At 40.9% G+C, this 24,728-nt stretch overlaps 1 protein-coding gene across 8 annotated transcripts in view; it reads right to left on the reverse strand.

Moving 5' to 3' along the window:
- Positions 1-24,728, reverse strand: part of rap1gds1 (RAP1, GTP-GDP dissociation stimulator 1) — a 40,954-nt gene that overhangs the window by 11,602 nt on the left and 4,624 nt on the right. For 2 of the 8 annotated variants that reach the window (XR_012952998.1, XR_012952996.1), the window contains exons 3-15: positions 22,518-22,640; positions 20,803-20,928; positions 16,404-16,550; positions 10,962-11,090; positions 10,027-10,152; positions 8,469-8,612; positions 7,555-7,686; positions 7,285-7,419; positions 5,793-5,918; positions 5,284-5,423; positions 3,941-4,067; positions 3,696-3,824; positions 1,308-2,416 (exon numbers count right to left, since the gene is read on the reverse strand). Coding sequence is in view for 3 of the 8 variants with exons in the window: in XM_076087205.1 (XP_075943320.1) it covers positions 2,289-2,416; positions 3,696-3,824; positions 3,941-4,067; positions 5,284-5,423; positions 5,793-5,918; positions 7,285-7,419; positions 7,555-7,686; positions 8,469-8,612; positions 10,027-10,152; positions 10,962-11,090; positions 16,404-16,550; positions 20,803-20,928; positions 22,518-22,640 (1,712 nt within the window). In the remaining 5 variants the exon portion in view is untranslated. Of the gene's footprint in view, positions 1-172; positions 2,417-3,695; positions 3,825-3,940; positions 4,068-5,283; positions 5,424-5,792; positions 5,919-7,284; positions 7,420-7,554; positions 7,687-8,468; positions 8,613-10,026; positions 10,153-10,961; positions 11,091-16,403; positions 16,551-20,802; positions 20,929-21,021; positions 21,092-22,517; positions 22,641-24,728 lie in introns of those variants that run through there. The other 6 variants (XR_012952999.1, XR_012952997.1, XM_076087207.1 and 3 more) reach the window with 6 other exon arrangements.

Raw genomic sequence — 24,728 nt, forward strand, 5'->3', positions numbered from 1 at the left:
TACGACTGATTCATCAGCGTACAGACGAGAGGGGAAAGCAGAGTTTGCTGCTAGATATCAGCTGGGATTTCATTCCATGTGTCACTGCTTCTAAGTTTAAACCTGATGTTTATAAGAACATTTCATTTCAGACACGTGGCCGAGCTACAGTAGGGATTGAAGACGTCAGCCATCACCAGCTATCATCTTTTAATTATCTGCTGAGTTACAATCCTCCAAATGTACAACTCATGACATTTACAACAAACACTTAAGTTTATAGGATTTCACGCAGTTACTATGGATACATCTCCACAGGCATGTGTCTTTAGAAAGAGCACACATCTGATAAATAACCATTCATACCTTTAAAAAAGAGAAAAGAAAAAGCATGGGCCCAGACCAGGAGACGGGGTGGTATGTGAACATGCTGACGTGTTAGCAGAAAGCAACTGTGGTACATAGAGAGAGAGGCCTGTGGTTAAATACAGTGACCATTCAGAGGCAGCATTCACACTGCTCCACAACACACACACTTTATTTCATACGGAAGAATTACAGCAAGTTTGTGATCATCTCTTGGGGCTCTATGGTGCGTTATAACTGTATCTCACAGGCTGTAGTGCTCTAGTCTACTTTCTGAATTCTTAGTCTCATGTCTGCTCTGACTTGTTCTTGGCTGCTCTTCATAGATTACTCCACCATTTCATGCCCATCCAAAATATCATTTCAAATTGATCTTCTATTGATATTTTCTGAGTTTGTCCACAGTGCTGCAAACAAGACGTTCATCTGTAGAGATCTGGGTACGCAAGGTGCCAAAGTGATCGGCAACTAATGGAGAGATGTTGGAGAGGCAATCTGCTTAACGACATAAAGGATGGGGAAAAACTGCCATGTATGCGCAAAGTAAGAAAAACAAGGTTTAATTAATTCAAGTCAAAAGCATCCATGTGGAATCAAAGACATCTTTGATTCCACACTGTTTGTATTGATGTTAATGGAAGAGACCTTTCTTTTTCACTCAATTGCATGTTTTGTTACTTTGCACCTACCTGACAGTCTCACCTTATAGGTTGCTGTGTATGTATTTACAACATCTTTTTGAAATGAAAAGTTCTGTTTGAACTTTGGACTGATACGCATTATGACGGCTTTGGATCAGAGCCCCCTGTTGATAGTTCAACTTGTTACTCATTGAATTCTATTTCCAATTCCCTATTGTGGTCTGGACTTCACCGTGACTGTACCCTCGGTCTTGGAGCTGACCTGGAGCAGACTGAAGGTAGACTTGACTACAGCTCTGTGCTCCACTACGTTTGCTTCACCTGGTTCTTACAGGATCCTCGTTCAGGGAAGGGGCGGAGTTCACTGTACAGCTGCTGGAGCAGAGGGAATGTGTTCGGACAACTGTGGAATTAAAAATCTGATAAAATCTCTCGATCCGAGTCGTAAACAACAAGTGCAAACAAAAGTGTACAAGACTGGAGGTGTCAGTGGAGGAGGGCAGGCTGGACTTTGGGACTATGCGAGCGGTAGAGAGGTCAAATGAACACTGTCACACCTTAAACAGGACTAAAACATGCACAGTTTCTAGTCAATTTATACTTGAGCTACATGGGACACAACTGGGCACATCATGGATGGCTGCTTTTCTTAAAAATGAAGGAAAAATCACAACAGGAAGTCTTTTTTTTTTTTGTTCTTTTGTGCACATTTTTTCACTGGTGGGTTACCGGTGGATGGTCTCACAGCTATGGTCGTAAAAGAGTGTCGTCTCTTATCTATTGCGTTAGGCTGTTTGTGGAGCTACTTGTAGCAGAAGATGCATGCACAAGTAGAGGAGGGGACCAGGGTTGGACCGATGCAGGTAGACCAGGAAGTCTACGGTGTCCATTGAGCGTTTAAGGGGCGTGGCTTTGTTAAGGACCTGCTAACCCACCTAAATAAATCTCATTATTATGGCTTTCAAGGGAGAGTGTTGGTGTCCCACACAAGTCTAAAAACGGTTTCAGAGGCGTTTCCACCCTCCTGACGATTTCATTCTCGGTGAATTGTTGTAATTCAAAATAAAATGACATTAGAAAATGCTCAGATTTCATGATTTGTATAATAAATCCACATCAGTCTAACCCTGGTGGAGGTGGGCAGGGCAGAGACATGACCAGGTCTTGGCTGGCAGTTAACGCGAAATGGTACCTTGGCACGTGACGATGGGGCACAGAGGGGAGAGCAGTCATGAGGTGTCACTGGGTGATTGGGTGGTCAGGCAGGCGTTTTGGGTGGATGGGTGTGGGTCGGACAGTCATTTAGCTCTGGGCAGTTAATCGCTGCTCTGTGAGGGACGCCTGGTGGGAGACCGTTTTGTTTTCGTGGGCCCTCAGCTTGGACACCACGTCGATGAATGCCAGGCTCTGGACCTCTTTGTGGAGGGGCTCTAAAGAGAGAGGAGAAGGGGGGGTATTAAAGTACAATGTGATGTCATACACACTGATCTGCTGCTCTGAGTTAAAGCCACCAATATTTCCAAAAGTATCAAGATCGCCATTTCATCAGTGTTGTTAAGCCAATATCAGTGACTACGTATACATGCCCACTTACATTACGCTGTTATACACAATATGACAAGATCATGTGAACAGCATACTTCATATGGATATTACTAAATAAGTGTTTTTCTGAATGGAACATTTTTTTGAGAGAGAGAGAGAGAGAGAGAGAGAGAGAGAGAGAGAGAGAGAGAGAGAGAGAGAGAGAGAGAGAGAGAGAGAGAGAGAGAGAGAGAGAGAGAGAGAGAGAGAGAGAGAGAGAGAGAGAGAGAGAGAGAGAGAGAGAGAGAGAGAGAGAGAGAGAGAGAGAGAGAGAGAGAGAGAGAGAGAGAGAGAGAGAGAGAGAGAGAGAGAGAGAGAGAGAGAGAGCATATTTTAGTAAGAAGTATCTATACATATATATCATGTACTATGTTTATCAAGACAACAAATAAACATAATGGAGAACGTGTTTGCATTGACAGCAAGACGTCTCACTAACATATGATCAGCTAAGGTTAGAGAGGAGAATGAACCCTCAAAGAACTGGTTCAGATTCCATCCAGTTGAATAACAGTGAGTCAGCTTCAGGCTCATACTTTGCAATCTTCTGCTTTGAGCTATGCTGTCAATGAAAGACTCACATTTAAAGCCAACCTAAGAGAAAGATATTCTGCCCTTCAAACCACTGGAGAGCTTGTTGAAAGGGTTGAATTGAATTTACTTGTTGACAGAATTAGTGAATGTATTAGTAAATGAATTACTATTTGTTGAAAAATAAAGGAGCTCATGACTTGCTGTACTGGTGGACAAAGCACATTCTTCACGATGCATCAAGAACATTTGTCATATAGAGAGTGACCCGTTTGTATTTACAGCAAATGAAAAATATGATCAAATCTACTTCTTCAGCAGGAAAACTAGGACTGAATGTCGGTCTCTAATAGAAGCCTATCTCTCTAATCACTATTTGAGAATTCATTAATTCAAGCTTTGCATTTGCATTCTAGTTTCAAAGAGGTAGCTATTACCAGCAGCATCATCAATGTTACATTTGAAAAAAGAACAGCATGGAAATAATGTCTAAATATGCACCTTTTACAAGTCAGATTTGTTATTATGTATTAAACTTAGGGTTTCATTTCAATAAAAAGGATTTGCATTTGTTGAAAGCATTTAGAGGCTCACCTGAGCCCATGACTGCACAGATGAGGATCATAGAGTTGTACTTGATCTCCGGTGCGCTCCTCTCATCTGACAGCAGCTTGTGAAGCACCGACACCAAGTTGTCTCCGACAAAGTCCTTCTCAGCTGCAACTGAGAAGCAGAAAGAAAAGAGTGTCACTGAGGGGCTTTGCTAAGCCTGCAGAGATAAGACAAAGAGTTGCTGACGTGTGTAACTGTAAACACAAATGATTCATTCTCACTCTTACCCAAATCCAGCGCTGCTATGAGACCCAAAGCCACCAGTGCTTCGTTCTGCATAATCATATGCTCACTAGTTGCCATGGTAACTAAGTGCTTGACTCCTCCTCCCTGGATGACAGTCCTGACGACTTCCTGAAAAAAAAGAAAATCACTGTGAAGTACTTTCAGAATGAATAACAACTCAGGATGTTGTGACACCATCATTTGTTAAAGCCAGACTTTGTAACTTTTGGGTGAAATAACACAAAACTCCTCCGCAAAAACATTTGAATTCATAAGCAATAAACATCAACAGTTTCTCAAGTGGATGCACTTCGAGGTTTGGCTGCTACTGTAGCTTATGACTGCTAATGTTAGCACACTGATTTTAGAGACGACTCCTCTTTATTTGTGCTGCTGTTACATAGAGCTGTGTGACGGCAGTATCTGGTGATAGTTAACATGGTACAGGGGTTACAATTATTATCGGCTATTTGTTCGAAGTAGTTTGATCGTTTGTCTCTGTAAAGGTCGATCAGATGACGCCGCCATCCTGAAGTGAAACGTCTACAATACTCATTTTCTTTTTGCCTGCTCTTTCATTTGCTCCGAAGCAACGCACGCACGCACGCACGCCTGGTGTCGTGGAGTTCTGTGGCCGGCTCGCCATCCTTCTGATCTATTTTTTCCCCGAGAGTGAATTTGGCAGAAAACGGACTGATAATCTCTTAAATGATAGAGGTGTAAAGGGTGTATTATAAATGATATAAGTTGATCTGATTCTGATAAATCATAAACGGCATCCTATGCTTGCCCACCCCTTTGGATTGGTCATAATGTCCGGCACAATTTGAATCGTCTTAAAATGAATCCTTCTATAAATGAATCTTCTTTTTTCTGAATGTGTAGCTGATCTCTCTTTGGAGAAAAACAAAATGGGTTTTAAATATGTGTTGTGCTGCCGTTAGCTATAATGACCAAAATATATATTCTGCTTCCCTTCACCATCACTGCCTGACATTATGAATCCATATTCAATGTTTTCAGGGTCATATTTCCTCACCACACTCTTTGGAGCTTTTACTGGGGCACTTTGTCGTTTTAAAAAACGATCCACTTTGTGTCACTGCATCCGAGGAAACGTTAGCCAGCTAACGGTGACAAAACACATTTGTCTACCTGATGATGTGTCTTGATTGGTCTTTGAAATTATGCATTTTTATTGGATGTTTTGTGTGAATTCTTGAGCACATTTAAATGACTAAAAATAACTAGGTCTGTATTTTAGCCAAACAATGAATTGAATTGAATCTACAGTAGAAGGAAGAGGAATAATAACGGTTCCTAAAGACGGTATTCTGTGTCGGACCTTGGACTTGCTGTGTCGGATGAGGGCCGACAGCAGCCTGTTGGACTCGCCCATCACCCCTGCGTGATCTTTGGCTTCGCACCACTCCACTAGCCTCTCCACTAGCTTCCCATTGGTTCCCAGCTGGTCTGCAGCTTCAGCTGAAACGACACACACACACAGATTACTGTCATTAATCGGGGGTTTCTGATCATTTGTACCCAAATATACCCAACTGCATTTCATTTGGTTCAGCCTTTTTGGAAAAAGCTCAAATGGAAGTTGGAGGTTTGGATTTGTTGACTGAACTACTTCTGATTATGAAGACTTTCGTCATAAGAAACCATCTGTCCAGTGTCAAGGCTTGAGCAGCAGTCAGCATATTTGTGAGTCTTCATGAATCAGAATTGAGGCTGAAAAGAATCTTTTGATTATCACAGCACAGCTTAAACAGAGCTGACGGAGAACAACTCATGATTTGCTTTAAACATCTTTCACAGGGAAAAAGATAGAAGTGATCAAATCTCTACCTTGTGTATCGATGAGCATGCGTAACGTCCCCAGGAGTTTAAACTGGACTGGAGGCATCTCTGATTGCAAAAACCTCAACACCACGTCTGCTACACCAGCTGACAGCATCTTGGATTTGTTTACCACTGGAGAGAGGAAACAAGGCACATGAAACACAGAAGCAATCAAGCAAAGATTTTCATTGATAACAACTATTCTTTGTAGTTAGCAAATGTATTATATGATTTGTCTTATGGGAAAACATATCTCTTTAACCAAGAATAGTCTTCTCAACTGTTTAGTAGAGCTGATTTAAAGCTGTGATATCTTGATAAAATGAACTGTACTTAACTCAACCTGATGTAGTATGATAGGCCAAAAAATATAGCAAGGAGCACTGTTTTCAGATCCAGAACTTATGATCAAATGGCTTTCTTTCAGAAGGTGAGTGGCAGAAGAATCGGTCTTAAGACTGAGCCTTTACATACCAGGGGCACGACGAACAAACAACAACAAAATGCAGAATACTCACCTGCGAATTTTCCGCATCAAAACTATCTATACTGGCAGCAATGCAAATTTGCGACAGCTGCAGCACTTTTTCAATAAAGGGTTCCAATAGATCCACGCAGGCAGAGGACCAACTACCAGGATCCTATTGAACCAGAGCTGCGTCTGGCAGTCTGTCTGAAGGGAACTGTTGTTCAGCCTTCGCTACTGTGAGCTATTTTATACTGTTTCATTTTAGCAAAATGATCCGAGTAAATTTCAGTTCCCTCTGGTAAACAGTTACGCAGTGTATACATCTAGGGCTTTTATTGTGAAAGGTAAGAACGGAAGGAATGGATCTGGTCTGCGCTGCCTTTGTCAAGATTGAAAGGAGTAATAAAGTTTGGCATCTTGGTTGGGACTTCGGAGCCTCCATGTAGTTGTACACCATAGTGTAGGTATTGAATTTGTCCGTTCCACTCATAGCTAACGGTTCTAACAGGGCTAACGGCACAAACTACGGCTAACGTGTTTACCTGTGGGGGAACCGGAAGGTGGGTCATGAGTGTATAAAACCCTGAAATAAGAATCGTTGCGTTTCTCGTTAGCTTAGAATTAGCCCTTTATATGTACTTCCTATCTACATCTGTCTACATTAGCCCAGAATGGACATTTTCTTTAAACCGGGCTGGTGCGGATGTGCAAAGATCACTTTGCAGGCTGCAGTTAGTGCTGTTGAACTGTATGGTGTTATACAGAGAGGTGCTGCTGTAATTTAGTTGATATAAATGGGGTGGCCAAAATAATAGAAACAGCTGTCAGTATAACAGGTAGCAGACACACAGCCAGTGAAGAACAACGGTACCATAACCCTCTCAATGAGACGGAGGACAGTCAGACGGGTCCTGGGTCAGGTCTTTTTACTAGAAACCAAGTGGACCTTTGAAGACCTGGAATCTAGAACAGGGGTTCTTAACCTAGGGTAGATGACATAGGTCCCTGGTGTGTGCGCAAGTTCCTCACCAGGAATGGCCAGGTTCCGCAGGGCACTCAGTGCTGCATGCTGAACGGTGACGTTGCCTTCCTCAACGTGCCGATCCAACAGCTCCAGAAGCTTCTGCACGATGCCAGTGTCCACCATGTGGATGCAATTCCCATCTACACTCAGAAATAAAAACACAAGAGCGGAGACCTTGATGTTGTGTCAGATCCTGATCAGTGCTGGGTCTCACAGTTCAATTACTGTCAGATTTTTATATTTAAACATCCTAAATGGAGTTTAATTGTGCTTACCGTTGCGAGCAAAATTGGCAATGGCCAGAGCCCCAGCGAGCTGCAGCTGGTGGTTATGAGATGGAATCCAGGACAAGACCCTCTGGAAGACGCTGCCCTTTCCTCCCTCAAACAGCTTCTGCATGGACTCATCTACACAACAGAGGGAAGACAGGTTACTGTACGCTGATAGTCAACATGTCACTGACGGGGTCGGCGGGTATGGATGAATAACCTCATAGAAAACATTTGGTCATTCTGTGTTATAAAGGCAATAAGGGCTTTATTTACACTGGGAACGGGGGGGGACATGTCCCCTTCTCTTTTATAGCTTCATGTTGTTTTACTCAAGTATTTGTGAATATCGTCCTCAACAAAATCCACCAAACGTCCGTTACTAACTGCACACTACACTCAGTGTCTGCATAGGAACAAAGAGGACAGACTTCCAGCATTAGTGGACGATTTTAATGCTTAATCGCTCATTCGATGTGTGAACTGTGTCATTCCACTATGTATATTTAGAACACACCATGTTCAGGTCTAATCCACTGCTATCAAATATTTACATAACGGTTGAATTATTAATACTTAAGATGGGTGTTGGGCAGAAGACTGTGTGCATCTATATTGTGTAGGTTCTATTTTCTGTCCATAGTGTAGTCACTGAGGGGATGATGGTGACCTTGTATCCATCCTGCAACAGTAAGGAGTTCAAAGTAAGTATGAATGTGTAATGACTGTTACACAAGGTTCTTTTGAAGTTCAGACCCAGAGGGGATTTGAATATGGCTGCCTGTGCATACAGTATGCTCTAGAACTGGATTTAAATGTTTTTAGATCACACTCCATCCTAAAATATGTCCCTGAAACATTTGACTGCACATTTTATGACAGAACACATCAACCTAAGCAAGTTGCCCTGAGGTGTTTACCTCCCAGCAGCAGGAGGACGATGAGGTCTGAGGCAGTCTTGAGCTGGGCGATGTCCTCCTCCCTCTCTCCGTCTACAGTCTGAGCCACCACCTCCAGGAGACACTCCACCAGGCCTGCCTCCACCAGCTGGAGCTTTATCACATCTGTCAGAGGGAAGCAGGAGGAGACATTGAGCGCAGACCTCAGTGTGCAGTCTGAAACGCGCTGCCGCTGCAATGCAGTGGTACATCATATATGCATCACATGATGCAGTGAGCACACATGGGACTCATGGCGACCCAGCGTACTATGCACAGCATGTGAAGCACAAGTTGAACCAAATGTACAAATAAAACAAGAGTCAAATGTGAATCAATGTGCACTTCTATCCACTACCATAATGCTAACAGAGATAGCATTGAGATTAAGAGTTGGTGGAGCTAATTCTCAGTCACATGCCATTAAACCACTGAAACAGAGGAGGGAGGAGATGAGGTCATTAAAGGAGCTCAAACAGCAGAAAAACCAAGTAGAGCACGTAATGGATATATAGCTTTTATGTATATTTCATGTATCAATTTGGGGTGACGTCACCTCATCATCCACAAATCTGATGTTTTCGTCTACTGCTAGCGGAAGCTTTCGAGGACGTTTAGTTGTCATGCTTCGAATACATCATGATTCATTGGCCAAGTGTGTTCCCATTTCTCTTTCTCGCATTCTGCTTTCAAGTTTTTCCAGTTATTTCTGCGTTTCATCCAGCCGTCTTTATGAGCACATTGAAAATAGGTTTGAGGGAAGCACACCTGTAGTAAATATCAACCAGTGGTTGAAGTGTAGCGGTTTACTTGACTATTACCATTTTGAACTACGTTATACTTCTACCCCACTTCATCTCACAGGAAAATATTGTACTGCACTACTTTTATTTAACACTTTAAGTTACTTTTTTAGATCAAGATTCGACATACAAAACATTACAACCATTTTCTAATACCTAAAGCATTGTCATAGATTAAACTACCAAACTGTATATGAAGCTCTGGAATGTTTGTCGGAGAAAACGAGACGCCTGAAAAAATCCCTCGGGGCTCTGAAATATTTTCACAATTTTCTACTTTTTAATAAACCAAACAATTCATTGAAAAAATTATCTGCAGATGAATTGATAGTAAAGTTGCAGTTCTATACAAGGAGAAACCCGTTGCCCGTTATTTTGCAATCACTCAAAAATAAAGCAGTGAAAAGTAAAAACAACATTTGTCAATATTAAACTTCTATATATTAGCCCTGTCTTACCATCATGCTTAATTGTAGTCTCTCTAGAAATGTAATAAACAAGATGCAATGTGACAAAGGAAGGAGAGGGAGAGAGTTTCTCTAGAGTAAGGTCGCTGCCCTTGACAATGTAGGAGCGCACACACACACACACATGCACACGCACACAAGTCTGGAAAGCATGACTCACACTGAGTCGGAGGACATGAGAAAACACTGCAGTCTCACTATTTTATATGATATGGTATCTTGTAGAACTAAGTGATATTTTAAAAAAGATCAAAGAAATTGACACATTACCATTTTCTGCAAGTGGAGCCAGAACCTCAAAAATCATTTCCTTCTTCTCGTGCTCGGCCTGCTTCTGGAAAAGACGCACCAGCTCCTCAGCAATATTAGTGGAGGCAAACTGCTCTTTGCTGGACTCTGAAGGGGAAGAGGGGAGTACCACGGGCATGTCATAAATGAGAAGAACTCCTCTACCCTTCATGGACATCTTATGTGCATTATACTATGGTTCAAACACAATTAGTCATCTGCTTTCACAGACACTAAAAACTCAGGTCACAGTGAATCTCAAATCCCTAGGGATGGGTATCCTTAGGATTTAACGATACCAGTACTCTCATCGATACTCTTATCGGTTCTTTTTGATTATATTGTGAGAAGAAAAGAAAATGAATTAAGAAAAGAATCAACATTGCTTTATTATTCTAGGATGTAAACAAAGTCTTTCTTGAGCAGCAGTACAAAAAGTTCCAAAATCTTTAAAATACATTCCCAGCTAAACTATTAGCTAAGTGATTAGCTTTCATTGATTATCCTGTTCTTTTGATCAAACTCGGTGATCAAACCGACTCAGTCGGTGTGTGTGTGTCAGAGTAAAGCACAAAGACAAAGACACAGAGAGAGGAGGTTTGAGACGAGGACATCTCACTCTAGAACCTCTAAAGTACCGACAGCAGAAGCGTTAACTCTGGACCGCATCAATACTCCGGGTTGTTATTTAGAGCCGGTTCCCATTTAGAACAGAGTTCCAGGGGGCACCCCTATGCCTGAGTGAGCGTGTTTTCACCATGGTGAGCAGATTCTGGCAGATCAAAATAACGTGTATAGAAATGACTGTAATTTGTAAGATTAAGCGGTGTAGGTAGAAGTTGACAATACTTTTCACCATTTTGGAAAGGTTGGTGGGTGTGTTTAGCTTGGCTAAACGGGTGTTTAGGAATACTCACCAAGTTCAGCCAAATTCCCAAAGGCAATTAGACACATTTCTGTCAGGGCTGCGTTGTGGGAATGGATGCCTAGCAGCTGCACCAGAGTGGGAATCACCCCCATATTGATCAGCTGAGCTTGCAAGGAATCTGCAAAAAAAAACAGAAAGATACAGAAAGACAGACAGTCGATCTGTTGTTCTAAACATGATGTAGAGGTGAGGCGGTCAAGAGGAAAGTGTGAGACATTAAGAGTTTTTGCTTAAGCCTTAAGTGGTTGAGCAAAATGAACCTGCTGAGCTTTCTCTACTTTCTATCTGTTGTTCCGTTTAACCCCCCCAGCTTTGTGTTCACCACTATACACCATTTAGTTCAATAAAAATGATTGATGCCAACGGTCACTTAGCAAACAGTCATTTAGCAAACTCGTTAGCTTAGCCTGGTTGCAAGCAGGAAAATAAGTTTGTTCAAAATATGTATTTGTACCATTGACTCCTATCTCATAACTGTCGGCAGACCATTCCTCTTATGTGGAAAAGTTTCAAATACAACAGAGGATATATAAAAGTACATGGTGACATGCAGCTAACAGATTTAAACTGGGAACTGACAATGTAATTAAGTCACCGAAACGCCACTCCTCCCATAGAGGGGCTAAATTCTAATTCAGAGCATATCTATGATTGAGGGATTGCCTCCACACGGCTGTCAACATGGCTACGTTTGAGTCGGCGGCTAGCAGGCAGCAGTGCTAACAGTGCAAACAACTGCAAAAGTGCTGACAGAGCCAACAGTGTAAACCTGAGGTGGAGACAGAGGGTGGGCGCTACGCTTCTGTGACGCCGCCATGGGTCAGCGGTAACCGCCGTTTGACTGAAGTGCTGAGCGACCTGACAGTCTATGTAAACAAAGTCCAGAGAAACTCGGATTACAGCACACGCAGAGGGAGACCGACTTCATTCTCTGCTCAGATAGATTACTCCTTCACATAGATAATAGTTGTTTGCTGCTATATTAAGCTAAGATAAGTTACACTTTATTGTCCCGCAGGGAAATTAGTCTTGGGCTCCAATTATCAATGCTTTGAATTTCAAATTTAGCACCTTTAAGTACATTTTTGACACGTCAGATCAATCACAACTACCTTTAAACGATGAACTATAATTTAACGCAGGTTTGTATGTGAAACGTGCATTAAATAGTAGTTGGCCTTTACACACCACAGGAAGTGGACATGCATTTGCCATCAAATGGCAAAAAGTAGTAGAGCTATCAAACGTGCCTGGAGAGCAAAAAGAAAGGCTTTAGATTTAGTTAAAAACCAGAGAGAATGAATCGATGGTGGAGGAAGATAAGAGTGGGAAGATGAGCAGAAGAGATGAGAGAAGAAGCAAGTCCAGTTAAAGTCTCAAGAACAATACTCAAAAAGATCTTTTCAGATCCTTGAATGTCAATCAGAACGTATAATAGCAGGACAAGCTAAACCTTAAATCCATGTAAAAGTAAGAAGTTAAAAAGCCACTTAAACAGATGCTACATGTGTTGTCATCAGAGACGGACATTAATGTTAATATAATCCCACCGGTTTCCTGTTTGATGAGCCTTGAGATAATAAATGTACCATGGGTTGCACAAATGCACTTGACTTGAGTAGACAACCAAAACAGGGGGACGGGCAGGTAGCATGAGCATTCTGGGAAATTATACCAGGACAAAATAGCACTGGTGTGACCCAGAAGCCATCTTACAACCGTTTGATTTTGGAATGACATGTAAAAACCTGATTGATAATTAGTATTAGTGTATCGTGGTCATAGATTTGCTTTATATAGAATCATCAGTATGGCCATACAGGTGCATCTCAATGAATTAGAATATCATCGAAAAGTTTATTTATTTCAGTAATTCAATTCAAAAAGTGAAACTCGTATATTATATAGATTCATTACACACGGTGATATATTTCAAGCGTTTATTTCTTTTAATTTTGATGATTATGGCTTACAGCTAATAAAAACCCAAAATTCTGTATCTCAGAAAATTAGAATATTACATAAGACCAATTAAAAAAATGATTTTTAATATAGAAATGTTGGCCTACTGAAAAGTATGTACAGTATAGTATAAAATGTAGCACCTTTCAATAAAATATTGACCAATATATGTTTTAAACTGCAACATCTATATCAGCAAGTATTGGTTTTGCTCTACTAGAATAAATTAACCATTATTTTTTACTGATTACGTTGATTTGTTGTTAATAAGTGGGGAGTTGTCTCAACATTAGCTAGATATGAAGAGTCAGATAGATGCTGAAAGCTGCAGAAAGCCACAAAAAGTCACATTCATTCTGTTAGCGTAACACAAAACCTTGCATCCCCCAGCCAAACAGATCCAACTATTGTCGAGTGCCAAAAGACGCTTGGCAGGAGGTCTGATCCTTCAGATCATACATTTGCTCCGGTCAACAAGCCTTGTTGTCACAAAGACACAAGCTGTAGCATAGTCCAGAAAGATGTAAGCAGAGATACAGTGAAAGGGAAATTCCCCTTTCTCGTGTAAAGTCATAGTAAATATCACAGTAAGCCCATAGAAAGTAATGCAGATACTTAATGAAGATAGAGACATATGGTAAAGAGAGCATACCATGTCAACTGCAGGATAAACTGCAACCTTTTTAAGCATGGGAACATACAATCTGGGTCAAATTACTTCAATCTATACTCGTCCTGAGGTGTACCTTTACTTTCAACTCAATCGTGGTCTTTCTAAAACATTTTACACAAGTTGCCCGACAGGTTCATTAAAAAGGTCCTGCAACTACAAGGAATAGGTCAGATCAAAGAACGAGATAAGGAGTGACAATTTTGCGTTTGTGTGTCAAGTACAGAGCAGGAGTTAGCACGTGTTTAGCCTAGCTTAGCATAAAGACATAACTGCACACGATCAGAACAAGACTAATAGTCTACAGCCGTACAAGGGGCTCTATGAGGCTGTATTTGGGCACAACAGGGCTTTGAGCTAAATGCTAACGTCATCTTTACAGTGACAACGCTAACATGTTGATGTTTAACACATGTTTGCTATGGACGCCACCGTAGTTTAGCATGTTAGCATGATAACATTTGCTAAGCGCTACACACATGGCAATCCATCCAATAGTGATGGCTTTATATAGATATTTCACTTAAAACCACAAACATCAACCTCATAGCGGAGCTATATGGCAAGTCATAAAGATACATAATCTGGTAACCAGGAATGTCTGTAAAAACAATTGTGCCAGTCATCTATTAGTGTGCTGGTGGAGGTAGACCAAATATCAGGGTGTCACCAGTCATTCTGTACACTTCTGTCCATCCTGCAGAGGGATCTGTTACTCTCCCTCAGGTTTCTTAGTCTTTTCTCCCCGTTAAAGGTTTTTTTTGGGGGGAGTTTTTCCTGTACCGATGTGAGGGTCCCGGGACAGAGGATGTCACATGGTGCAGTGGTGGGCCGTCAGGGCCTTCAAGGCCTTCTCTGCTGGACGAAACAGAATCACAATGCTATAGCTAGCTATTTTATAATTTTTCTTAAATACACTACATGTATTATAATTTATAAAAATATTTTTCCCATTATCTTATTTTCTCATTGCACAGCTACTGTCTTCCTCAGTTGCTCTGCTTCCAGTGCAGCTTGTTTTAAGTAGAGCTTTTATCCAATCAGATCTCACCTCTGTGTCTCTAGGTAAGAACAGAGGCAGAGGCCTGCAGACTCACAAGTGAATCCATGTGCAGTTTAAGTGAACGGGGACGATATTGTTGATTGTCATAGTGTTCAACCAATCAGATCTTTAGTTTGACATGTTGGGCGTATTCTTTGACGTGTCAGAGCCTGCTAGCTGGCCTACAAGTACGTCAGCATTAACGGGCAGCTCAGTTTTCAGGTGCAGCTCTGCAGTGAGGTGCAGCGTGTGCTGTGATTGGTCAGTGGGCGAGCACGTGACTATTGTGAACTGAAACTTAACAGCAGAGGTTTAGTCAGAGTAGTTAGAGTTCAAATTGAAAGAAATCGAAGAAATTACATTTTTTGCATTTTGCTCGGTGTAGATTTATTTTTATTTTTCTTTTTTAACCTAGCTTTGTTTTTTTAACATTCAATGGCTGAAGAAGGAGAAAAGGATTTGTGAGTTGGGATTTAACCGTGGGATGAAACTCTTTGTCAACAGAGAAAGGAGGATGGAGTTTGTCTTTAAGTGAACAGCGTTTGTTTTTTTTTACATCTAATATCTGAATGGCCCTCGAGTGTGTAGCAGAATGCGTGTTCCGCTGCAGGTCTGCTAGATTGATTTGTTGCTCTGTTGTCATATGAATATATGTGACTGGTTCTTGTGAGTTTGTTGTTGTCATTGTGTTAATTATATAGATTTGGACTTTATGCATTGTCCGTTAGGAAGCATACCGTCATGCACGGAGTTGTTTGTTTGTTAAGCTAGTTTAGCGTAGACTCCCGGAAGTGCGGGGCCTCAGCTGTCTTTTGTTTTGGTTTTTTTTGTTCCGGGTTCAGAGGTCACAGTCCGTTGTCTCCTACGTAAGCGAAGTCCACCGAAAACATTATATTTCTCAAAATTTAAGCTTCTGCATTTTCCAAATGCACTAGTATTATTCAAACGTATTGTTCAGTTCGTAAGCCTCGTACCGAACGGTTTAATACGAATACGTGATGTTACACCCATAGAAACAAATAACCGTAGCTTGCGCGTCACAATGAGATTATTAGGTGGTGTTTCAGCTGCAGGACAGCACTGAAGGCCCAGGTATAAACCGCCCGGCCCGCCACTGATCTGTACAGATTGCAAAGTCCTTTGATTTGCGATTTGTGATTTTGGGCTATACAAAATAAATGTAATTCAATTCAATCCTTCGAGGACCAGGAATGTCTGTAAATCATTTGTGTCAGTCATCTATTAGTCTGCTGGTGGTGCTAGACCAAAAGTCAGCGTGTCATTAGAATTCATCCTCTGGAGACCAGGAATGTCTGTATAACATTTAATGGCAATCCACTCTACACCGAAGTGGTGGACTTGTGTTGCCATCCCTAGAGACACATTGCTAACATGGCTAAAAAGCTGGGAGAGGAACTACCTAATGAATATGTTCTACTTGCTGAGTCTATGTTTACAAAATAAACTTACTGGAGCAAAGAAGAGGGAGAAAAGGTACTGCTACCATAACAGCTGACTATCTGCAAATATTAATAACTGCAGATTACCTCAGAGATGGAGTTGGAAAAGCAACAGACAGCATGGTAGAAAAGATCAGGAGGGGGGTCAGTCCAAAAGAGGAAAGCATAGAATGTTCAGTGCAACCATACTGTCTTATGAGAAAAGAATGAGGAGACATCGTCTGTGTATAAGAAAGAGAACATCCGCTGATTAGTTGAGATTAGTTAACAGTTGTTTTTGGGGAAGATGGTCATTACCATTATCATTGCTATAGTTCATCAGCATGCCACAAAAGACAGTCAAGAGCTTCTCATTTTCCGGCTCAGTATTTTGGGAGAGGGATTTAATGTGTTCAGCTACTATCTGAGCCCCTCCTGCCAGGTCAACTGCACTCCTGCCCTCATCTGCAAAACAAAGAGGCCAGGACACAAATCAACCACAAAGAAAAGGAAAAAGTAAAGAAAAATAACCACAACCTGAAAATATACATATGAAAGCAATATCAGGTAAGCAGTACAAAATATACAAATGAATGCAAACTAAGGATAGCAGACATTCACAATTGTTGTGTGGCAACTTATAGCAGTTTACCAATTATGATTTTATTGCTGCCAAGAATTAAAAATCAACACAATCCACAAATGCAGAATTATAGAACGGCAATCTTAAACAAGAAAACAAGCTTGAATAAACAGACTGCTGATGATGGATACGTTTGGCATAATCAAGCCTCAGTGCGCTCTGTCCATTCACAGATCTTACTCCTTTGAAGGCCAGTACACTTTACCTTTGATATCAATTACGAACAATTGTATTGGTGTTTTTCTTTCATTTCTTTGTTTCTTTAGAGAAACGGTAAATGCACTGTAATGGTGATTGTCTCTTTGGGCTTTGTCTGGTAGAATAGCTGCGTAAGGAAGCGTTCTCCGTGTCCCTGCTACTTTCAGTCACTAGAGAACAGAACTACAGCTCGTGTTGTGCTTGGATTAGCAACCTAATGTAATTGGTAACCGCCACACTTTTACACACATTATAATTATAGCTTATGAGAAAATGAATGTGCAAGTCTGAGATCATTATCTCACGTATACACACACACTGTATATGATCATAGAGTTTTTATAATACATTGTTTGCTCTGTGGAGTGAATTTACTGATGGTTGTTCCTTTAAGAAGCACTTAAAAGAGAAGAGTGCTCTTATTTGATTATTCTATCAGTCAATTGAATCAATGCAGTCTTATTGTCATAAAACCTTTGGGTGGAGTTGATTATGGCCTTCTGACAAAAGTCTATGTCAGGGTGCTGGTCGAACCTCATTAGAAGCAATGTGGATTTGTTCCATGTCATGGAGGAGTGGATCCCTTCTTTACTCCATAGACTGTATTTAAGAAGTGTATGTAGTCACTATGACATCACATATTGGTTTGTGGACTGCAGTATTGAAGCCTCAAGTTTGGCATTTTGGTCATCGCCATCATGGATTTTCTTGCAACCAGAAGAGACACAACAACTTTTTAAGCAACCAAAAAGGTTCAAATTTATTTTCATGAAGTGAACGGACTACTCTCAGACAGGACAACGCCGTGGTAGCAACCTGTCAATCACTGTGTAGCCCCGCCCTAAAGCATCCCCTGCTTTATGGTCTGTTTGACTCTAAATGGACCATAATGTACTAAATGAACATCATGCTGTATTGAAGAAGACTTGAAACTAGAGATTGAGACCATAAACTCATGTTTACAATGTTTACTGAGGTAATAAATCAAGAGAGAAGTAGAGTCATTTTCTCATAGACTTCTATACAACCAGAGGAGTCGCCCCCTGGTGGACATTATTCCATTACATATTTCTTTACAGCCCACATATCAGGATGTTCTATGTTGTACGAATTGTAGAAAAAAAACAACTGTTTCCTTGGACCCTCACATCGGATAAAGAAAAACTTCCCAAAAAAAAACTTGAACGAAAAAAAAAAAAGGAAGAAACCTCTCCTGCTTTACTCTAGCAAGAAATCCAGGGACGTCATGGGAGTTTGCCAATCTGGACAGTTTGAGTGTGAAGGGACAGGATAAAAGTTAGCCAACACCTATAGTACTCTGCCAGAAAACAGTGTTTACTCCAGGTTAGGAACAAGTTGATGCCCCAAGTGAAGGACTTCAAGTATCCTGTGGTCCTGTTCATGAGTGAGGGTAACATGAGTTCAACAGACAATCCGTCCAGCACAGGCACTGGTTCTGGACCATCATGGTGAAGCGTGAGCTGAGCATGAAGGCAAAGCTCTAGATTCGCCTTGCCTATGGTCATGGGGTTGCATCCGAATATTTTTGGAAGTTACTGAAAGAGAACACCGGGCAATCACACAAATTCTCCCATCCCTTTGATGTGGACAACCAAATGGAACACTGCCTTCTCAGAGAAAATGTCCAGAAGTGAATGTTGTTATCACCATGTGTTCGATTCATCACGTCCAGGCTACGAAGACATAGTTGGAGGAAGATCAGAAAGGCAGTGGGATGTAGTCAGAAGGCTATGAGAGCAGGCTCGGACATCTGGAAGAGGCTCGGAGTAGAACCGCTGCTCCTTCACATTGAAAGGGGTCCCTTGAGGTGGTTCGGAAATATTGCAAAGTACTGCAAAGGTGTGTCTGAATATACCTTAATTTTTTTATGTCATAAAAAGTAAGAAATGTTTTTGAAAAATCAAAAAGTCATAGTAAAATCATTTATCTTCTTGTATGTAATGTACTGTCCCATTTAGGGAGTTAATTCAATGTTATAAAATGTGACATGTTGCAACTCTTGACTTTGTAGCGATCATGTCACTTCATGTGAGAGTATTGTATATGTATACATGTATGTATGTATTTATGTATGTATGTATATAAAGTAGCAGCACAGGTGAACCCCTTTTCATCATGTTGAACTGCACGTGATTTGAGAAGATTTCTCTAATCTACTAAAGCAACTGAGGCATATTAGAGTGAGTGTTTCTTTAAGGTAACAGGCAGCTGCTTCTTCACACTCTCCCAGTGCGTCTTTGATGATACCATGCCCCCCTACACTCAAACAAATGTCACATCCCCCCGGATTCCACAGATCGGCAGCTTTTCAACAAGAGGACAAACTATGCAGCACAACTGACAGCTGTGATTAAAGCCTCTAAAGCAGGCTGTAAAATCAGGCTTAAATCTGCTGCTCCTCCCTGAGGTCACAACTCAAAGCCTCCACTGCTACATTCACTGATGGTGCCACATGTGAACCACAGAACACAGATCGGTAATATTGTCATATAAACTGTGATACTTTAGTTTATAGTTTGCTCATCACTAAACAAATGGTAACGTAGTTTTGTTATCACACACAGTTCTCAAATTCAAAACTATATTTTCCATAAACTCTTCTTTATCCCAACTTCAAAAACACAACAACCAAAGTTTGTTTGCATTAAGAAATATAGAGATTCCATTAGCCATGTCCAGTAATATTGTTACCTCAAATATATACGCAGTTGGACGCCTTTCAGTTGCAAACGAGCCGGTACTAGGAAGGTTTAGAATGGGAGCTCATTATGTCGAACACATTTGCACCGTTAGAAATGTTTGATGTGTCATATGATTGTCTATTAGCAGCTACATGATGTAAATTTCAGCTTAACAACAAAGCAAAGACACCGAAATGCTACGTTTGAAGCACTGAACGGAAGCATAGGTCACATTTTAACTGTAGTTTAGTAAAGATTACTTTGAAATCTATATTTGCTGAAGGAAGTTGAAATGCATATGAAGTGGGTCTGCTGTTTGAAAGTACAGTTAATCCTAATCTACAAACATTTCTTCTGTCTGGACATAATCATCAGAACATCTGGTTCAGATTTGAAGCTTCACCAAGGTGAATTACTAAATGCCAAACGAGGTTTAAGGTCATTCATAAAAAGTGCCACCATCCCACTCGGTAGGTAATATAGTCACTACCCCAAAAACTAAGGGAGCAATAGATTATTATTTAAATGATGCTGGTTTTTTGGTATAAATTCCTATCAACTGATGAATCATACCAGATTTTTTAGACATGATATCAAAAAAATCAGTATTAGCCAAAACTAGAACAAACTCAATTCAACGTTCTAACGTGTAACAAGCGATGTATGAATGCAAGTCACTCCTTCAACAGGTTACTTCATAAAATAGTGTTTACTTTTAAAGTATCATTAAAAAAAGCAGGTTCAGAGCAGGGTCTCAAGATTTAGTTTAGTTGTTGTCATTATGACTGTAGTTCTACTTATTTTTCAGTGTCCGTCTTCTTATGTTGTCGGTGAGCTCATACTGCGTGTACAGGATACGATTGTCATGTCTTTCTAATTGTTAAGTTATTGTCCACTCTAAATAAACAAACTCTTTGCTTCGATGTTGGTGAAAATTCAACCAATCAACTCCCTACAATTCAAGTGTAAATGGGGTCTGGTTAACTAGATCTGAACAGAACTAACCTGAATGCAAAGCTATCAGCCTGTTAAAGGTGTGTGCGGCTGAAACACATGGTTGAACATCAAGGCTTTCAAAAGCAGAATCACTTTTATGACTTATTTTCTGTGTGGTGGTGATGTCAAGGCTCATGAGGGACTCAGTGTTCCCTGTGTAAAGCAAACTGCTACTTACGGCTGTCATAACAGATGTTGCCAAGCGCTCGGCCAGTCTGCAGGAGAACCTCCTGGTTGGGTGAGTTTAACAGCTGAGTTAGAGGAGGGATGAGGCCGGCTTCGACGCAGGGACTCCGCATGAACTCTGAGAGAGGGAGAGGCGTCAGGTCAGTATGAAACGGTCTCAAGTTAAACGTGCTCGGGGAAGTTAAGAGCGTCAAACTGCTATATTACTCACATGTCTCCTATAACTTTACTCATAGTATCTGTAGTACATGTAGTGATCACATGATCAAGACATGCAGTGCCTTGAACAAATAAAGAAAGGTAAAATGGCATGAAAAATTGACACTGATCCCAAACTAATATGATCAATTAGTACATTGTTCATGACAATCGTTATGTTTGCATGAACACTGAAAAGAAAATGTCGGCTCCAAATCTACTTAAGAAGTCTCAATCAAAGCAAAAGTTATTTTGTGTATCCTCATCAAAGACGGATGGAGAAATGTGACATTGCTGTGACTAGTTTAACCCATAATCCTCCACTTCACGTTTAAGGGATAGTTTGGATGTTTTGAAGTGTGCTTGTATTGTACTTCTCCATAGTCAGTGTCTTACTACAGTAGATGGAGTTTGGAGAAACAGACAGTACATGCACAGCATCACTGCCAAACGGAGCTAGAGCCAATAAATATGCGTGACTACTAGTTATTAGTCACTGGAATGAATGCAGACTGTAACCTTTCCTACAGAAGGCAAAATCCAGATGTTACTGGGTGTTAGTGGAGGAGGAGGCTTAAGATACTTTCCACCTAACCGTAGCATCCCGATAGCTACCTGCACAACTAAACTGTAATGCTTTAAATCAAGGGATACATGAGAGGATGAGGGACACAAAGAACGAGAGGATAGGTCCATGATTCACTGACAAAGAGACAGTTTAACATGTCCTGTATGTGAAAAGGATTTCTCACTAGTCACCACACTGTGATCAGATATCCATTTGGGAAATCATGTTGCATCATCTGGCTTTGAGTGGGGATGAGACACGATTCTCTGCTTTGGTGGTGTTTTGTGCTAATTAATCAGACGTGTTTTTACATTCAAGCTTGCCTGGTGCGGCTTTAAACCATCATGTCAGTTCAGACTGTCAGACACATGGAGAGTTGTCTTTAGCCCACAGTCACTTGGCTTGCTCGCAGACATTTCCGGAAGCTGTGACAGATAAATGCCAGCGGGTTGTTGCCAAGCTTGCAAACTGCTGGGGAGTAGCCTAATCATTAGCTGCAGTCTCGCAAGCTGCTAAAAAGCCGTTCATTATCTTAACCTTTTCTCGCCCTTAATTCTATTCACGTCGGCTTCTTCCCACTTTAAAAGCTTCTCCTGTGCTCACACAGAGGCATTATGGATAACTGAAGCTCTGCGACGCTGCAGTTATGCAACATGCGAGTCCTCACACAATGACCTCACAGTCGGTGACAGTTTAGCTCGGAAATGGCCCGTCAATCAAACATGCTACTGTTTGAGTCTTCAAATATTTCAATCCATAGAAATGTTCTAGAAATATCCATGACTGACATGGTCCCCCCCCAGTCTTCACTAGTAATGTATTTATGATGTAAAAACAAAAAGGATGAGAGCTAGAGGAAGGCTCTAAATTGAATACTGACGAATGGAGGAACAGAAAGTCAGGGTGTTCCTGGGTGGATGGGCTTGGAAACTGAACCTTACCATTTTTGGCCACCTCAGCTATGATGTTGGCTACTTTAGGGGTGCAGGAGGACTGGGGGCTTAGCAAGGGGGGAAGCAGGGGGAGAACGCCCATCTCCTGGATCTTCACACTGGCCTCGGTGTCTGCAGGAGAGATAAAGAGAATGAATTTGCATTAAAGGGATATTCAATAGGCAGTAAATAGGAAGTGTGGCTGCATGATTGTCTGAGGTGCTTCTCCATAGTCAGTGTGTAAGCTACAGTGGGCAACAGCTAAATGTATTTGAGACAATTAAACAAATCCAGCGTGTACACTATACTTTCAATATTTTTCGCCGAGAACTGAACCTTAGCTATACTGTTTTTGTCAATGGAGTCCATCTCGTGGCTTTTGAAAAGATCATGGAATAGTTTAACTTTCAGGTCAGTTCCCCGTCTGACGGCAAGATAGAGCAGTGGAAATACTCTTTCTAAACAGAGCAAACACTTAAACTGATACTGATTTTTTGGGGTATTTAAAATAGGTTCTGCTGCTGCCTCCGTCCACAGCAGTACACTACATTGCTCTCATGTCTGTTTTCCACACTTCAAAACATCCAAACTATCCTTTCATGCATGCTTCTCAGAAACACAAGGTACAGAGACATATCAAGTTCTAACTGAAGGTGTTTGCTGATGAAGATATCAGAATGTGACATTAAAGTGGCCAAATGAAAATTGTTCAACTGCTCGAGCCTGACTACCTAACTTATTACTATAATATTACATATTTATCAATGAAAGTGAGAGCATTAAACATTCACTAAGAGTTCATGTGCAACTTGCTCACTCTTACATGCATGGAGTACATTAACATAATACATCTTATGTAGCCAGACAGACAGGATTTTGGACGCTGATACAGAAATGAACCTATTCAGTTTTAGTTTTATTGCAACAACAAAGAACAAACATCACTTAAAAGGTGCTTTTTTATAAGAATTGTGACCAATATCCATATACTGAATAAAATACTTTGATAGTGTAAAAATGATTTTTTTCATTGTTTGATAAGCCAGCTATGTCATGGAGACACTGCTTCTATACTACTCGTATATACTCACAAAGATCACAGGTTGGAGGGCTGGGAGAGGGAATCACAAGTATATTTACAGTAACAGCGATCTCGCAGGTTTATTGCACGACACAAAATTTGGTCGCATTCTGTTTCACACTGTAAAATATGTATCGTAATTTATGTCAGATTGTGCAACCAGTGCCTGAATAGCAGTGGTAGAATGTGATAAAGATATGTAGACGCAGATATCAGAGCTTTGGCCATCGTGGATGGGATGTCTGTCTGTCGGTCGCTCAATAAATATTGGAAGAATTGTCATGAAATGTGGTTGAGACATTGGTGTCCCCCTCAGGATGGGGTCCAATAACTTTGGTCAACACTTCTCCTCTTTTTGTTCAAGAATTTGGTTTATGATCAAATACCTGCAAAACTAATGACATTCCCATAAGCCTCAGATGTACTTTGGGTTTATTGTTTATTAGTAAATGTTAGCATGCTAAACTAAGATGGTGAACATGGTAAACATTACACCTGCTAGCATGCCATTGTTAGCATTTAGCTCAAAACACTTTAATTGGCACAGACTTCAACACACCAGTGTGGTATCGTCATGTCCTGTGAATTGTCCTTTCACGTCGTATTCTGATTGGTTGAGTTGCAGACGTCGGACGTACCAGCAGTCACACACGGTCACAGACAGAATTTGGTGTTTCATTTCTGACACTGTCAAATTTAATGCTGGCTGGATAGAATTTATAAAATGAGGAATTGAATCTAAGAGTTTAAATCAGATGATGCTTTTACCTACATTTAAATAACACAAACAATATGACAGGAATGTCACTAGGTCCAGAGTGGGCAGACTTTCAGAGACTTTTAAGGGAAACTTAGGCCACATCCATACCAATATGTTTTCGGTTAGAAATGGGGGTTTTAAAACGATGATGATTTCCGACCATACTAGCACGCCTGAAAACCAATATCGCATGACTATTCACGTACACTGGGCATGCAGGTGCCAGTGTAAACAGGAAGTAGATTGGCTGCTTAGTTAGAAAATAAGTAAAAGTATTATAGTCTTTAATAATAAAAGGTGATACTTAAGATCGTCCTCTATAAACACACTCGTTGCTCTGCTGGTGGCTGAAGTCTCTATTGCACTGGAGAGCATTTAT

Source organism: Anarhichas minor, unplaced genomic scaffold (assembly GCF_050575085.1).
Source record: "Anarhichas minor isolate MPS153535 unplaced genomic scaffold, ASM5057508v1 ptg000009l, whole genome shotgun sequence".
Taxonomy (NCBI): domain Eukaryota; kingdom Metazoa; phylum Chordata; class Actinopteri; order Perciformes; family Anarhichadidae; genus Anarhichas; species Anarhichas minor.